General features: G+C 34.3%; 1 protein-coding gene and 1 pseudogene across 1 annotated transcript; one reads left to right on the top strand and one right to left on the bottom strand.

The window, feature by feature from the left end:
* Positions 1-25: 25 nt before the first annotated feature.
* On the bottom strand, positions 26-3,464 carry LOC128177229 (uncharacterized; annotated as a pseudogene).
* An 11,478-nt stretch (positions 3,465-14,942) lies between these two features.
* Positions 14,943-15,904, top strand: LOC128176578 (histone H1-delta-like). Its single transcript, XM_052843000.1, has one exon. The coding sequence runs from the start codon at positions 15,013-15,015 to the stop codon at positions 15,583-15,585; it is 573 nt and encodes a 190-aa protein (XP_052698960.1). The 5' UTR covers positions 14,943-15,012; the 3' UTR covers positions 15,586-15,904.
* The last annotated feature ends 310 nt before the right edge of the window (positions 15,905-16,214 follow it).

Below are 16,214 nucleotides of genomic sequence, written 5' to 3' on the forward strand. Positions count from 1 at the left end.
GTTTAATTAGGAATTTACAGTAATTTAGCAAGTAACGTTTCATTCAGGATTTGAAAAGTCTTTTAAAGGCACACTTAAAAAAGATATTCTGCAAATTGTCATTTCAATTTGTAAACACAGTGTGCAGTTAATATAACGATAGCAGTATCAGTAATATTCAAATTCCATCGTTAGTCGCCGCTTACATGCATTACTTTTACATGAATATTTTACTTGAGATGTCTGAGTATGGCTACTCATTGTCAATGATTTCAGTAAACATTTTAAAATTTTTAACCATTCAAAATTGTCCCATATCATTTTGGAATAAGTATAAAGCGATAAACAAAACAGATGTCTCCTCATTCTTCTAAGTATTTGATTCTTTGGCAATTCCGGTCAGACACTCTCCTACCATCATCTCACCGTGACCAAGGATACACAGGGCACGTGGATGTTTTATTCCTCCTTTAGGAATGATGTACCTCAGGAATCGCCCGTCGCTGTCAAGCATGTGAATCTTCCTACCGAGAAAATCTGGAACAATGACATGACCGACGGAATCAGTGGTTACAGCAGAATATTTAACACTTGAGTATGAATACCGGAATATGCCTAATCTATCAACAGCAATGACTGCTTTTTTGTCCCAGTCAGTTACAATGATATCCCCGTTGACATTCTCAGTAATGTAAACCGCCCATTTGTACAGAGGTTGACACTGCGAGTCGTACTGGATTTCCTGTAGCACGGTACCGGTACTGCTGTATCGGACGACTTTGGACTGATCGTCTTTACGGAGACAGACCAGTAGATCACCGGATGCAGTGCTTGTGATGCCGTGTGGCCTCCAGTCCCCGGCAGTGAACATCGTCACCATAGTGTCGGTGTCAGATATCATTCTCACGGCTTTATTTGGTTGATCAATGTACACTACTTGTTTGTTGTACATACATAAGTACATGCCGTTGGTAGTAATGCTGACGGTGTGGTGGAGGTGTCCCTGGAGATCAAACAACTTCAGTTCTTTTCTTGCTCCTCCCATCCACACCTTGTTGTCGTCGGTAACGGCCATGTCATACAGACGATTTTTATTCTCTTTACTAGCAGGGAACTCAGTGTCTATAACAGAAGTTACTGTTGGCACCTCTAAAATTGTTCTAACCGAAAAGTCAGTTTCTTTAAACTTTTCTGTTAGGGAGGTTTTCCTTTCCTGCATTTTATCAATGTATCCGAAATAAGTCTGCATATATTTTGCATCTATTTCATATTTATAGAATATAGGAAATGAATACTGAGAGAACTCGCTCAATGTTTCTTGGTACGAAAGTCTGCATTTCTGTAACGTTCTTTGATTTCTGTAATTTTCTTGTTTTCCCGTTCATTACATTAACTTTCCCAATCCATTCTTCAAACTCTTTCTTTTGTTTCTGTAGTACAGCCTCGTGTTCCTTTTGCATGTCATCCAGTTCCTGGTGAAGTTTCTTCACGGTCTCCTCGATCTGTTTGTGCCACTCTTCTCCCCGTGCTGTAACTTCATCTTTCTTCTTTTTGTAAATTGACGGTATCGAGGACAGTAGCTTCGTTGTGTGGTCAAGAACTCTATCTAAATCATGTTTGGATGACTGAAGTCGATCATTTTCCTTCGCGATAACTTTTAAAAGCTCTTCAATTTTATCAGACAGCTCGGACATTTCGTGCGATTTGTGTTTGATAGAAACGCAAAGCATGCATATCGGAGCATCACAAGTTTTACAGTACGCGGAACAATCGTTTTGGGGATGGGAATCACAGTGGCATGTGTCGTCATCATCCTTGCTGGTGTAATCTACAATGTCATGGCCGTTTTTAGATTTCACGCGTAGATGTATAGGGACACAGGGGTCACAGAGATTGACCCCGCATCGTCTGCAGAAAAACGAGACTGGTTGCTGACAAAGATCACATTCCACCAAATCCTGGGCTTCATCTCTAGATGCCATCATTAAAGATTGTGATTCTGCTAAAAATTGAAATTTCATATTTTAAAATTGTATTCTAGACACTGATTAGAAGTGGATCGTGTAGATTTCAGCCTTGACAGTTTCTTTTGAGCTATGAATAGCAATCAGTTTTTTATTATTTTTTTTAGAAATAGAGCATGTGTGTAAATAATAGAGCATACCCCTAGATGTCAATATCATGTCTTTAAAAGCTTTCTTTGATCGCCTTTGCATACAAGTACCCTATTTTATATATATAGTTTATTAAATTATTTAGATGAATGTAAATTAAACAGTAAAATATATTTCATACTGACTATGAAAGTAGTATCAATTTCATGCGCGGATCTAGAAGGGGATGGGGGGGGGGGGTCTGGACCACCCTGTAAAATTCAAATTTCGTTAAATTACATTATAAAAATATGCCTCGAACCCCGACCCCCCACCCCCTCTCCTGGCAATCTAAATAACCGTCGGACCCCCCCCCCCCCCCCCCGGAAAAAAAAATTCTGGATCCGCGCATGGTCAAGCATTGCAGAAAACTTCCCAACATGGATTATGTATTTTTCTGCAGTGCTACATGTAGCTGTCTTCTATATTGGATGAATCACCAGATAAATAATTTCACTGATTAAATAAGTTTCACTTTTAAACTTACCTATTATAAATTCTCATAATAAAAGGAAGGTAAGGTATATATTTATTTGTTTCTCCTCAATCCACTCCCTTCCCATTTTCCTGTGTATGCGTATCGATAGCCTGCTTATGATACCCCTAAGATACAAGTACCTAATCGTGTAGCATCGGTTTGTAAGGAAGGGTGGGGGTAGTTATCTCAAATTTTGACGAGCAAGAAAAAATTGGCTTCGTTGTCATTTTTAAATAGAACAAGGTGCGCGGAAACATGAAATGACAAGTCATCAAATGATAGATCTCATTAATAATGTTATCAATCCAATCAAAGGTCAAAATAGTGACGAAAGCATCCTTTCTTCACGACTGGGCTGGGGGTTATGTTTCTATATACAAAGTTACCTTGTAAAGAAATATGACTCTATTGGGTGGGGGTGTAAGGCATAATAATAAAACAAAAACCCAGAATAATTAGATTTAATGAAAGAAAAAAACTTCTAGTATAACATGAAGCATGCACATGGAAGATATAATTTGCCCCTTGTTCGGTGGTAACTTACATGCTCTTCATATGTGGCACAGCAACTGTAGAATACTACTGTTCTTCGGTATCATTTCCATAACGCCGGATGAGCCATTTCAAGAAATCTGGAATGGAAAATGACTGAGATTGATTTCTCAACTTTCGGTTTGAACAATTGGTCTCTTTACACTTGTATTATTACGCCTTGATGAGTAATCACTTAATTTTTACTGATCATGAATTCTGCAGGCCATCTCTATATTAAATGGACTCTGTCTAACACTATTCAATTTGTCCGTATACTATCCTTTGTAAATTCTTTTATTCATTTGGAACTATTTGCATGTGCAGGTAAAGGAATGTAGTGACGTAAGTATTCTTTTTGACCCCCAGGGGTCATGAAATATATCATACCATAGTTTCCATAAAAATGTATTGAATCAGTCCAACATGCGCGGATGTAGACCCCCCCCCCCCCCCCTATAAAATTCATTACCAAACATATTCCTCTGAAACTCCCGGTAATTCAAATAACCGCCGGACACCCTGGAAAAAATTTCTGGATCCGTGCATGTTCCATGACTCCAATATCGGTCAAAGCACACAATCTAGAGCCAACCTAAAGTTATATTTTAAGGTAAGTTAAACAGATCAGCGGAGCAGTTGTGTTTTTGTTTGATCATGCAGCATTATGCTGATAAATGGTGTGGTGTAAAGGATGCCGGTATTTGTAAATGTATAAAAAATTTATTTAAAATGAAATTAAACAATTAAAATTGTAAGAAAAGAAAAGCGGAGCGAATCAGATACCGTTTACTTGGAAAGATGCCTCAACACAATTACCTTTTTTTTTATAAACAGAAGATATTAATATATTTTACAAATAATATTCCATGAAATTGTTGGCAAGTTGTTTGAGCTAATTCTCGCACATACAACAAAATAAAATATGTATTATACAGTCTACGAATTGGCCATTTTGGTAATTTGTTAGATTTCAAATGACATATATTCGGACAAAAAATGTATATATACAACCAGATTCGAATTCCTATTCAATTTGTAAATATATTACATGTCTTTTCAGTTTTAAAATATGTGGAAAGATTCCACATATTTAAAAAATTATACATAAATGCATAAAAATTGATAAAAATAAGTCTTTTTTTCATGTTTGTTAAAGAAAACTTTCATTTCATCCAACTAGATGTTATTTTTAGGTTAAATGTCCCATATGTTATTTAAAATTATTTAGTAATTAATTGTTAATTACTAGTAGTTTTAAAATACGTTTGTAATTAAGGAAGATGATTTGCAGAACTCTAAGACAGTATTGTATTGTTTATTGGTCAACAGCTGTACAGCTCATAGACATATACAATTAATATACACATGTTACAATACATATACTGGACACTTGAAAAAGGAAAATTTATACAAGAAGTATTTTGATTACAAAAGCATTCTTTATATATTTACCTAAATTGCACGAATCTTTTACATTTTGTGTTGACAATAATAGAATTAATTTAAAGACAGAGGGTTTAATATAATAAAACTTCTTAGGGAATTTTTCTCTTAAGTTACAGTAGTAGGGACATTTCAATATAAAATGATTAATCAAATATCAATGAAACAAACTTTAAAAGACTTGATTATCTTAAACACCATAATCTTATCTTCAATAAAAACAACCACACTTTTATGCTGTATTGTGACACATGCGCGGATCCATACGTATTAGACAGTTAGCCACTGGTCCGAGGCCTATTCATTTAACTAATTTCGTTTTAATTTTTATGGGGTGGGAGGGGGGTTCGGAGAAATTCCCCCACTTAGCTAACATTAAAAAAAAATAAAGGTAAATACAGGTTTATCTTCGTCGGAATGGGGGGGGGGGGGGGGGGGGGGGGCGATGGGGAACAAAGGTAGGTCAGCTACAATCTCGATCTTTTAAGATGTAAGTCATCTTCAAGCCAAGTGTCCAATTCGTTATTCCCATTCTTTCATTCTAATCTCATCTCGTCATTCTCATCTCCTCTTATTCTCAGATGAGAATAACGAATCGGATACTTGGCTAACGAAAATGGGTGTAAGTGAGATTTGTTACAATTGAACATATACATGAATATATTTACATCTACTAAATATGATTTCCTCTATTTCTTACAGAAATATGGAACGCCTCAACTGCCTTATGTAGATAATCTTCATAATATGCTGATACTTTAACATTACATGATGGTACTTTAACATTACGTGCTGATACTTCAACATTACATGCTGATACTTTAACATTACATGATGGTACTTTAACATTACATGCTGATACTTCAACATAACGTGATGGTACTTTAACATTACGTGATGGTACTTTAACATTACGTGCTGATACTTTAACATTACATGCTGATACTATAACATTACATGATGGTACTTTAACATTACGTGCTGATACTTCAACATAACGTGATGGTACTTTAACATTACGTGCTGATACTTTAACATTACATGATGGTACTTTAACATTACGTGCTGATAGTTCAACATTACATGCTGATACTTCATTATATGATGGTACTTCACTTGCGGTGGTTCTAAAAATAGGGAAGTTTTAACATTGGGCTGTTTCTCTGTTTCAGAGATTGATCATATAGGACTAAGGTCCACTGAGACTAGTTTGGATATTGTCAAAAAGCTGGAACTACAAATAATAAAAAAACAGGATTCTGCTTGAAAAATATATGTTATTGAAAAACTGTAGATACTCAGATTATGAAAACCACCGGCAAACAATTTGTGAGAAATTATAACAAGTTTATGACGTATGTGATTGCTTTTAAAACTATTCTCTTTTTTTTAAATTATATTGACTTGTGAACAAATATACATGTACCCCCTTTTCTATTGTATTTTTTTTTTATCTTTCTATCTCCCTTTTTCTCTTTTCATTTACTGCTATTTTTATATATATATATATATTTATTTATTTTTTGCAAGAAAACACGTTTTCACACTACACGGATAATCTATTTCCTTTAGATTAATAAGATATTACAATATGTAGAATCTTGAAATGTATGAAATATGTCTGAAATATGTGTTTATGTGGATTTATGTGTAAAAAAAATAAGAAAAAAGAGAAAAAAAAGCTGGAACTGAAGAAGTACACAATACACTACAGCTCATGAGAGAGGATCTCTACTGAATAAAAATATTGTCGAAACATACGATTTGTTTTGGTGCAATGTATTTAGGCAAACGACAACCACACATGCAACTTATAAGATCATGCAAAGGATAAAGCATTGCATTGCTGTTGAATCTGATTTTAGCAGTAACTGTACTGTTGAACAAATCAGTGCTTTCATTGCCCACTCTTTCACGTGGATCTCCAGGAATCTACATGTAACATGAATGACAGAAGTATTTGTTTAGGTGCTTTTTTTAAAAATTATACTGACTTGTGAACAAATATACTATATTTTAAAAATTAGCTGTTCGCTCTGACTAAGCGCCAAAAGATTGGGTTCTGAATGCACATTTTTAGACCAAAATTCCCTGAAGGACTTTTGGTACCCCCTGATTTTTATGCGCTGAGCCCCAATGAACTCACAATGCAGCCATTCTTTAAAATTTAAAATGACCCATTTAAAAGACAACACTTAATCAAATAGTAGCATTTGTTGAGTATCTCGATCTAAACTAGTTTTAGTAGACCTTAGTCCAATCTGATCAATCTCTGAAACAGAGAAACAGCTCAGTGTTAAAAATTTACAGGCATCAACGTGTTCTGAGTTTTAGCGTATTTCGTTCCCTAGACGACGCTTCCCTAACCCTATTTTTAGAACTACCGCATAGTGAAGTACCATCATATAAGTATCAGCATGTAATGTTGAAGTATCAGCATGTAATGTTAAAGTACCATCATGTAATGTTAAAGTATCAGCATGTAATGTTGAAGTATCAGCACGTAATGTTAAAGTACCATCATGTAATGTTAAAGTATCAGCATGTAATGTTGAAGTATCAGCATGTAATGTTAAAGTACCATCATGTAATATTAAAGTATCAGCATGTAATGTTGAAGTATCAGCATGTAATGTTAAAGTACCATCATGTAATGTTAAAGTATCAGCATGTAATGTTGAAGTATCAGCATGTAATGTTAAAGTACCATCATGTAATGTTAAAGTATCAGCATGTAATGTTGAAGTATCAGCACGTAATGTTAAAGTACCATCATGTAATGTTAAAGTATCAGCATATTATGAAGATTATCTACATAAGGCAGTTGAGGCGTTCCATACAGAAACATATAGTTAATTTATAGCTCTATAGAAACAGCCAGACTGAAATCTACACGCCCCGTTTATCGATTGGTCAAAATCTACAACGGCTAAAACTGACAAGATACTGACAGGAATAAAATTGACACGCTCTGTTTATCGATTGGTCGAAACCACCAGCAACCTAAGAAAAATCACGGACTGCACAAAATAATCATGATGATGTCAGACTCAAAGTCTCACAGGAGACGATTTGGCTGTTTCTTTTAGCTAATGTACTGTACATTAACAGTAATTTAGTGAATTTTACTAATTTTTCATAGTCAATTTATTAATTAGAAAGATGTTAATATGAATAATAAAATGCTTTCTTTGATGATTCATGCGGGTTATATATTTTTTCTGCAATGTCGCTACCTTCATATCCTTCATATCCCGAATAAATCCCCAAAGAAAGCATTTTATTGTTTAAATAAAATTCATTTAAACAATAAAATTTATATTATGAATTGAGCTTCTGTTCCTGAACTAATTGTTGTTTTTCAAGTAATTCAAATAAAAGATTTTGATTTATAAAATACAATTTTAATCATTGAAAAAAAAATTAACTCTGACAAATTCCCCTTCAGTGTTTTGACTTTTATTGAGGCAGCTATATATAGCATTGTTTATCTTTCTTGTCATCATTTTTTATTACTAAGTCTTACTAACGTAGCCTTCAGTTAAATAATGCAATTTTAAAATAAAAAATATTTTTGCATTAATAGCCATGAATCTCATTTCAGACACATGCGTTCTAGTCTTCAGTTGTTGAAGTTTTTTTTTTTGTTTTTTTTTTTTTTGATTGAGATTAAATATATATTCAGTTAAAACTGTTTCAATCTTGAAAGAGATGTAACCCATCAATTTATAATTTAATGTCCCATTTTGATAAATTTACTATAAATTGTTACCGATTCGATTATTGGCTGATCATCAGTCGGATAGCGCCAACCGATTCTGCCAATAAATCGATTATGATTTCCCACCGATTTGGATCCTGGAGGTTGATTTCCTCTGGTGTTGTGGGCATCGTCTTCCCTCGACTCCGGTACAGCACAGACTCGCAGGATTGAAATGTAGGGATCTGTCTGATCATGTCCTTCACGCTATCATCACGGTCAGCATTCCGCAGCGCTTCTAATTCTTAGTCATAAATTGAGGGTATGGGTGTCGCTTCATCTCTGCATCCCTTCTTCAATTTACTGACATAGAAATCAACTTTTGATCCAACAAAGTTTCCTTCATGATCGTGGGGCCGTCTAAACGACACAATGTTATATGCATGGATGTTGTGATTTAGCTGCATGTAGCAATAGTAGCAATAGTAGCAGGACATTGCCCCCTGACCACACCTCGAGATACGCGCTCGATCTGTGTTTGTTTTATTGATGTGAGTTATTAAGAATAGAGCTTCTAAACATACGTGAACTAACTTTTGTTTCATGCAATTCGAATTTGATAAGTTTGAACTACTTTTATGTAATGCCAAGGAAGAGTGTGATCAATATTTGTAGATCGCGAACGATCAATCACAATGAAACAATTGAAAATGGGCATTTCAATAACAGTTTACAAGAAAATAAGATCTAATATATTTCATGCAAGATTTGAGCTAATTGTAGCCATGCAATCTTTTTTTCACAATTTTTTTTATAACTTATTAACTCTTAGCTAGATTATCTGTATTTAAACAGTCAACTAAAATTTGATTGCGAGTTAAAACATGATTCTTTGTACTTAATGCCTTAATGCTCATATATACCGTGTGTTTTATTGTATTATTGCCTATCATCTTATTTTTCATTTGAAAGGAGGGGGGGGGGGGCTCATCCGAAAATCTTAACGAAGAAAAAAAAACTATAGGAAATCTTAAATCAATAACTTCGCAAAACTAGTACTTTCAGGATCCTAATCCATTTTAGCAGAACCAATCTAATTTTAATTAGACTATCATTTCCTCTACGTTACACGCTAAATAACCAGTAAAGATACACATGGATAAACAAGCCTAATTTTAATCAGATTGGGAGGGAACATACCGCATGTATCTTTAAACTTAGATGGTATATGTATACATACTTTTCTTTTCCTAAATTGTTTTTGCGTTGTATGAAATAAAAATTGACTGACGATTAAGTTTAAAAAGCTTATTCCCAAAAAAGGGGCGACCTTCCATGTTGTTGCGTGTCTGTTTACAAATAGACTGCTTCCTAAACAAGAGGTCAATAGGCCTTAACGGTCACCTGAGTACCACAACTCATACACAAACTTGTCGAGGAGTCTCACATGTGCATTTAATCAAGTTTCATTCTGGAGTAGAAAAAGTACAATATTGTTAAATGACGATCACCTCCCTGCCTGAAATCTTTCAAAAAGGACTATGAAATCTATAATCTTAGTGAAAAACTTAAATATCATAATAAAGTGCATGACCTGATATTGAAAAGGTGCAAGACTCTGAGATGTAGAAAATAATTTTCCCATATTTGTTAACTTTCAAAATAGATTTTATGTGTATACCAGTATGTTTTCATAGATAAATTAAAACAAGCTTAAGGTGGCTATAGTATACTAATACATGTATTATTTAAAACGACCTCCCACCCCAACACCAGGGGCAGACAGAATCTCAGCTTTAAAAGCTATAGTGTAACTACTTCTCCTGACACAGCTTTTGAATATTCAATCTTCATTGACATTCAGTGATTTTGCTTGGCTAATTATTTGTCCATTTGTTTATTTAGAAAGTTCAAAAAAATGTTCTTGTTTCAAATGATAAAAATACTTGCATTACTCTTATGGTCATGCAATTTCTTAAATTACATTTATATTCAATGCATGAACAAGCAAAGGAAGATAACTCCGTTATGAAGAAGCAAGGGAAAATAGTTCCATTACTGTTACAACTCTTCCTCTGAACTCTTTAACTTGGATAGACAGCTTCATTCTTTCTCTTTTCTGAATATGAGAATTTACTCATTTCTTTGATTGAAATTTCTGAGTAGAATAAAATAATAAGACAAGTATACCCCCCCCCCCCCAGCCATAGCCCATGCCTTACATGATAGGTGACATGATAGGTGACGGATAAATGTTTCTTTTTTCTAAATATGAAGTCAGTTTTTACTATGTGTCGGTAGATGTACGTATTTTAAACATTATATACATAAATACTAATTGAAAATTTTGGCCACACCCTGCAATAAAGCCCTACCCTAAACACTTTATGAGTATTTTTTTTCTTTGATTAGGAGACATGAAATTTAAAATCTAAAATTTGATAGAAGACTTTTTTTTTCTTTCTTTATATGCAGTCAGTTTTCATCCAGTGTCAGCAGATTTAAAGAAGACGAATTTTTAAAACATTTAATTTTTTATTCAGTGTCAGCAGATTTAAAGATTTTATGCATTAACACTACATGTGTATGACTATTTTGGCCCCACCCTAGAATCAGAACCCCTACATCGGGGGACATAAAATTTAGATGTTTGGTAGAGGGCTCCCTGGACTACAAAATTATGAATTAAGTTTTACTTACAGGGTTGTTAGTGTAGAGATGTTAATTTTTAAACATTATGCATTGACACTATACATCCATTTTGCCCCCCCCCCCCCCCAAAAAAAAAAGGAAAAAAAATAAGACAAAACCCATACTAAAGGGTACATAAAATTAACAATTTAAGTAGATGTCTTTCCTGGGTAACATGGTCATGAAGTCAGTTTTTATTCAAGATGTGTGAAAGTAGAGTAGAGCAGAGAAGAAAATTTTTAAATACTATATGCATTATCACTATATGACTGGTCATAACCCCCCCCCCCCCCCTGCGGCCTTAACCCCTCAGGTAGAGGAGTTCGTGGACATCATAACCATGCATTTAATTTTTTCCCACATTTGTGGGAGTAAAGCAGAAGATTTTCTAAGATTTAATACATTTTCACTGTATGGCTATATTGGCTCCACCCTACGCCCTAAACCCAGGGGCCATAAATTTCAAAATTTTAGTAGAGGGCTTGATGGTCATAATAAACATGCATTCAGTTTTTTCCTCACATCTGTAGGAGTAGAGAAGAAGATTTTATAAAAATTTTGCTTTTTTGCATATTTGGCCCCGCGTGCGCCGCCCCAGGGGTGGTAGAGCCATGAATTTCACAACTTAAATTCCTTTTACAATAGAGATGCTTCACATCAAACATGGTAACCATTGGCGTTGTAGTTTTCAAGAAGTTAAAAATGTAAAATTGTGAACGGACCGGACCCACGACGACGGGCGAAAACAGATAGCAATAGGTAACTTGTAGTGGAGAGAATCTTAATAAGAATGATTAAAACGAAGCTTTAACTCATATATTAGACAACAAACACATGATCCTAGCTAGCATTTTAATGAAATTTAAATAGACGTGCAATTTATTGTGCCTAAAAAATGATGTTCTACAAAAAATAAAACCTGTCAAAAAACCTTGAATTCCCACATCCGACTTTCTAGTATCTACATGTATATGCTATTTACGCCACGTATGTAATTTATATAAGTATACATTATTTATATGTTTTCTACTTTGCTTTTCGTTTGTATGTATACTCAATTGAAAATAGTGTTAGTTTGACCTGTCACCTTGACCTTGATTTGCAAGATCTTGTAGAAAGGAACCACCCCCTCCCCTATTTTTTTCAGTTAAACATAATTCAATCAGAATGGAAATAAATTCATGATTTCGTATTCTTGTGAACTGATTATTAAAGGGGGCATAAATCTGTTTAATTGGGAAACATCTCTATTCAGTAATCATGTGTCACACTGACCCCCCCCCCTCCCAAACTTTACATTCATTTCACTCACCCAATACCAGACGTAAGTTTCATTAATGTGCATGTATTAAAAAACAACGCCATGCCATTGTAATAAAATTTTTATTCAAAAATTCAAACGCAATGTTACAACACTCTTAGGTATTACTAATGTGTGATAAGAACATGTAACTTTATGGTAATCCTGGGCATTTTGTCCCCTGTTACGTACGAATTTTTAGAGCGAATGCCCGCGAGGTATATACATGTACACTGAAGAACATGCATGCTCATGTAAATATTAAACATATAATGATTCATAGATTGCTTTAAACATACTTACCATATTTACTCGGCAGTAATTTAATTCATATTTGCATATTCACATATGTATGATCAGAAATTAATCATGCATGATGAAGACGTGTATTTTGTTAACATGTTCATTAGAGAAGTGCATATTTTTCAATGTGGACACTCTACTTTGTTAATTTGACTGTCATGTGAAACTCTTCGCTTTTTTGTGCACAAAAATAAACACAAATTCGGGTCGCTTTTGAAAGTCATTAAGACTTATATTCAACATTGATTTGATTAATTGTAATATGTATTTAAATTACAGTTGTTTGTCATAAGTATTTGTAACAATGAAAGTATAGGTACAAGTCCCATATCTTTTGATTTTCATGTACATGTACATGCACACTTTGTGAGGGAAGAAGGCTTTTAGAACTCTGTAACATTTTTCACATGGTAGTGTTAAGTATAAAAGTAGTGTTTTTTCAATTTATAAAGGAAATTCATTCATTTTAGCCTGTGTTGTTGTTAAATGCACAATATCCATGCATGGAGCTATAGGCAAATTTAAAGTTTGTTCATGTATGTATGTACGTGCAATTCTATTTAATTTTTTTTTTGATACATACCCAGATTTTCATATGGACTTCTTGACGTAGCTGTAGGTCTGTAGCTATAGGATTTAAAAATATTTTTTAAGGTAGATAATTTCCAGTTATATCATACTATAGTGCAAAAACTTGTATACTCATTTGAGGGTAAGTTTTTACAACTCAAGCGTGCGTCTGTCCATTACACCGCCCCCCCCCCCCCCTCCATTTACAATTTGTTTCTAAATCTCATCAAAAATATATACAATAGCATGCACAAACTCGGCTGTATAATTAATCTATGAATTTGTAAATTAAAAAAATGAGAATAATGTTTAAATATGTACTGTATCAGAAATAAATGGCGCCTATACCTGATAAACATTTGTTGTATACATACAATAACTCGTGCATTCTAAAAATTTTACTTTGTTGGAAAAAAGCAATTACTTAACCGATGAAGTGAAGAAGCGAAAAATATATTGAATTATCATTTGAAATCATATTATGCTAATGATATAAAATGAAGTTTCAATTGAAAAAAAATATAAACGAATTGATTTAGTAAAATAGCACAGAATGCACATTAATTATATTCAGCTGACAATACAATTTGCATGTGAGAGAAATTAACATTTGTACTGCTCAGAAGTTAAAGAGTATTGTTTTAAGATAAATATTTTTTTTATAAATTTTTCTTTCATAGATACTTTAAAAAATAGTTTCTTCAATTTTTTTATCAACTCAATCTAAAAATGTTCATATGAACATGAGCGACTTCTATGTATATAATGAGTTTGAATTTCGTTCATACCAGGGCATGTATGATAACATTTTTACGTTAAAAATGAAGAAATATGGTAATGAAAACACACAAATAAAAATGTTTTCGTAAAAAAAAAAATTGTTAGAAAAATTATACCCAGGAAAAATTGAAATCCCCAGTACACAAATCACTGAATAAAAGCTTGGCTCCATATTTGGTGAATATGAAAATTTTCGTCAAATTCTGCGAACAAATAACCTAAAACTAACAGAAATGATTCAAAAGTACAAGACTGGTCAATTTAAGGTATAAATAAGTACTTAAAATAGTGTAAATCATGAACAATTATCCAGCTGTATTCGTGGCATCCTAACAACGCCATTGACGAAGAGATCAAAACACTAGGCATGAAAAAGTCTTAATAAATATTATTAAACGTGTGTTCAATCACAACAAATGTGTGATTTATGTGTAAAATTACTCGAAGTCCTGATATGCATTGTTCTTTTTCATCCAAAAACAGAAATAAAGCCTGAAAAGTGCAAAATATTTTCACAAACAAACACAACATTAATGAGAAAAAATGGCGGAGCCCCAGTTTTTGTGTTTTCTAAGGTGTTTTCAACATTCGTTTATCCACATCAATTTCACTCAGAAAGCGGTGATATTTCATGAAATAGTAGATCGATGATGGAAAATTTGATTTTGATAAAGAAAACAATTTGATTCAGTCAAAATATTGAAACATTTAAGTTCAAATTCAGACTCAGTGGTATCGGAGATCAAAATATTCTCGTTTCGCTTCGATTTTCTGTTTATTTCGTGGGTAACATAAAATAATTAAGCTTTCAAATTGTGGGCAAAACATCTAACTTTTGATATTAGGCCATCATATTTGCATTGTTTTGTGAATAATAGGTTAAATCGTCGATCTTCTGAGACAAGAAACACAAATACAGAAACACAGACGACATTTTGTCAAATTGAAGCTCGCACTGTTGGGTGCTTTCTCAGACGTCCGCGCTCGTTCTATATAAATCGCGCTCTGCTGATCGGCGTCACTCGACGAATTTTCATCGACCAGAGTAGACGCACAGCTCGTTACCCGCCCGAACAAAAAGATGTCTGACGCAGTAGTTGCTACCCCTAAGCCAGCAAAGGCAAAGAAGGCTGCCAAACCAAAGAAGCCAGCTTCTCATCCTAAATACTCCGACATGATCAAGGCAGCTCTAACGGCCCTGAAAGAGAAGGGAGGATCCTCCAGACAGGCCATCCTGAAGTACATCATCGCTAACAACAAAGTTGATGCTGAGGCTGCCAGTCGCCACCTGAGAATGGCATTGAAGGCAGGAGTGAAGAATGGAACACTCAAACAGTCCAAGGGAACCGGAGCCTCGGGATCCTTCAAACTCGGAGAGAGTGCTGTCAAGAAACCCAAGGCAAAGAAGGCCGCCAAGCCCAAGAAGGCTGCAGCAGTCAAAAAGCCCAAGAAGGCCGTGACAAAGAAACCCGCTGGAGAGAAGAAAGCAGCCAAGCCTAAAGCAAAGAAAGCAAAATCTCCCAAGAAGGCCAAGGCTGCAGGTGAGAAGAAGCCCAAGAAGGTTGCAAAGTCCCCAGCAAAGGCAAAGAAGGCCCCAGCCAAACCCAAGGCAAAGAAGGCAGCAAAGCCCAAGAAGGCAGCAGCCAAGAAGTAAACTCGTGGATCTGAGTGAACTATTTATTTCTGTAAATATGTACAGAGACATACTGTAATGTGCAAGTAGACAGCAGTTGATGTGTCAACTAACTCATATTCATTGGACTTCAGACGGCAGCAAATCATGTTCATTGTATGCAAGTTCATCATGTGAGAGATGTGCGAAAGTTTTCATATTTCATTTATCTCATGTTCATTGTTATTTCATGTCTGTTAACAGATTTTTTCATTTCACTCAATGAGTGTGTAATATAATCATGTTTTGTAAATGTGTAAAACGAACAAAAAAGTCATATAAAAATTTTCAAAAGGAAAAATTGTGTTCTAGTTGTCTATTGCAGCACAGTTTTACCTTGAACTGTTTAGTGTTTCGTTCAAAATTTTTGAAACTGTTTAGCGGATGGAACACAAATTAGTTCTTGCTGAAACTGTTGCTTTGAAAAATATAAATAACAAAAAGGCTGGAGTATGGTATTGCATTGTAAAGAACTTTGTATATTTGCGTTTACAATTATTATTAATACAAGATTGCGAGCGCGGTATCATATACCGCATCGGATGAGCCATTTAATCTGCACTTAATAAAATATGCTGCTTTGTACAAAGATTTGCTAAATTATAAAAATG

The sequence above is a fragment of the Crassostrea angulata genome, chromosome 3, assembly GCF_025612915.1.
Source record: "Crassostrea angulata isolate pt1a10 chromosome 3, ASM2561291v2, whole genome shotgun sequence".
Taxonomy (NCBI): Eukaryota; Metazoa; Mollusca; class Bivalvia; order Ostreida; family Ostreidae; genus Magallana; species Magallana angulata.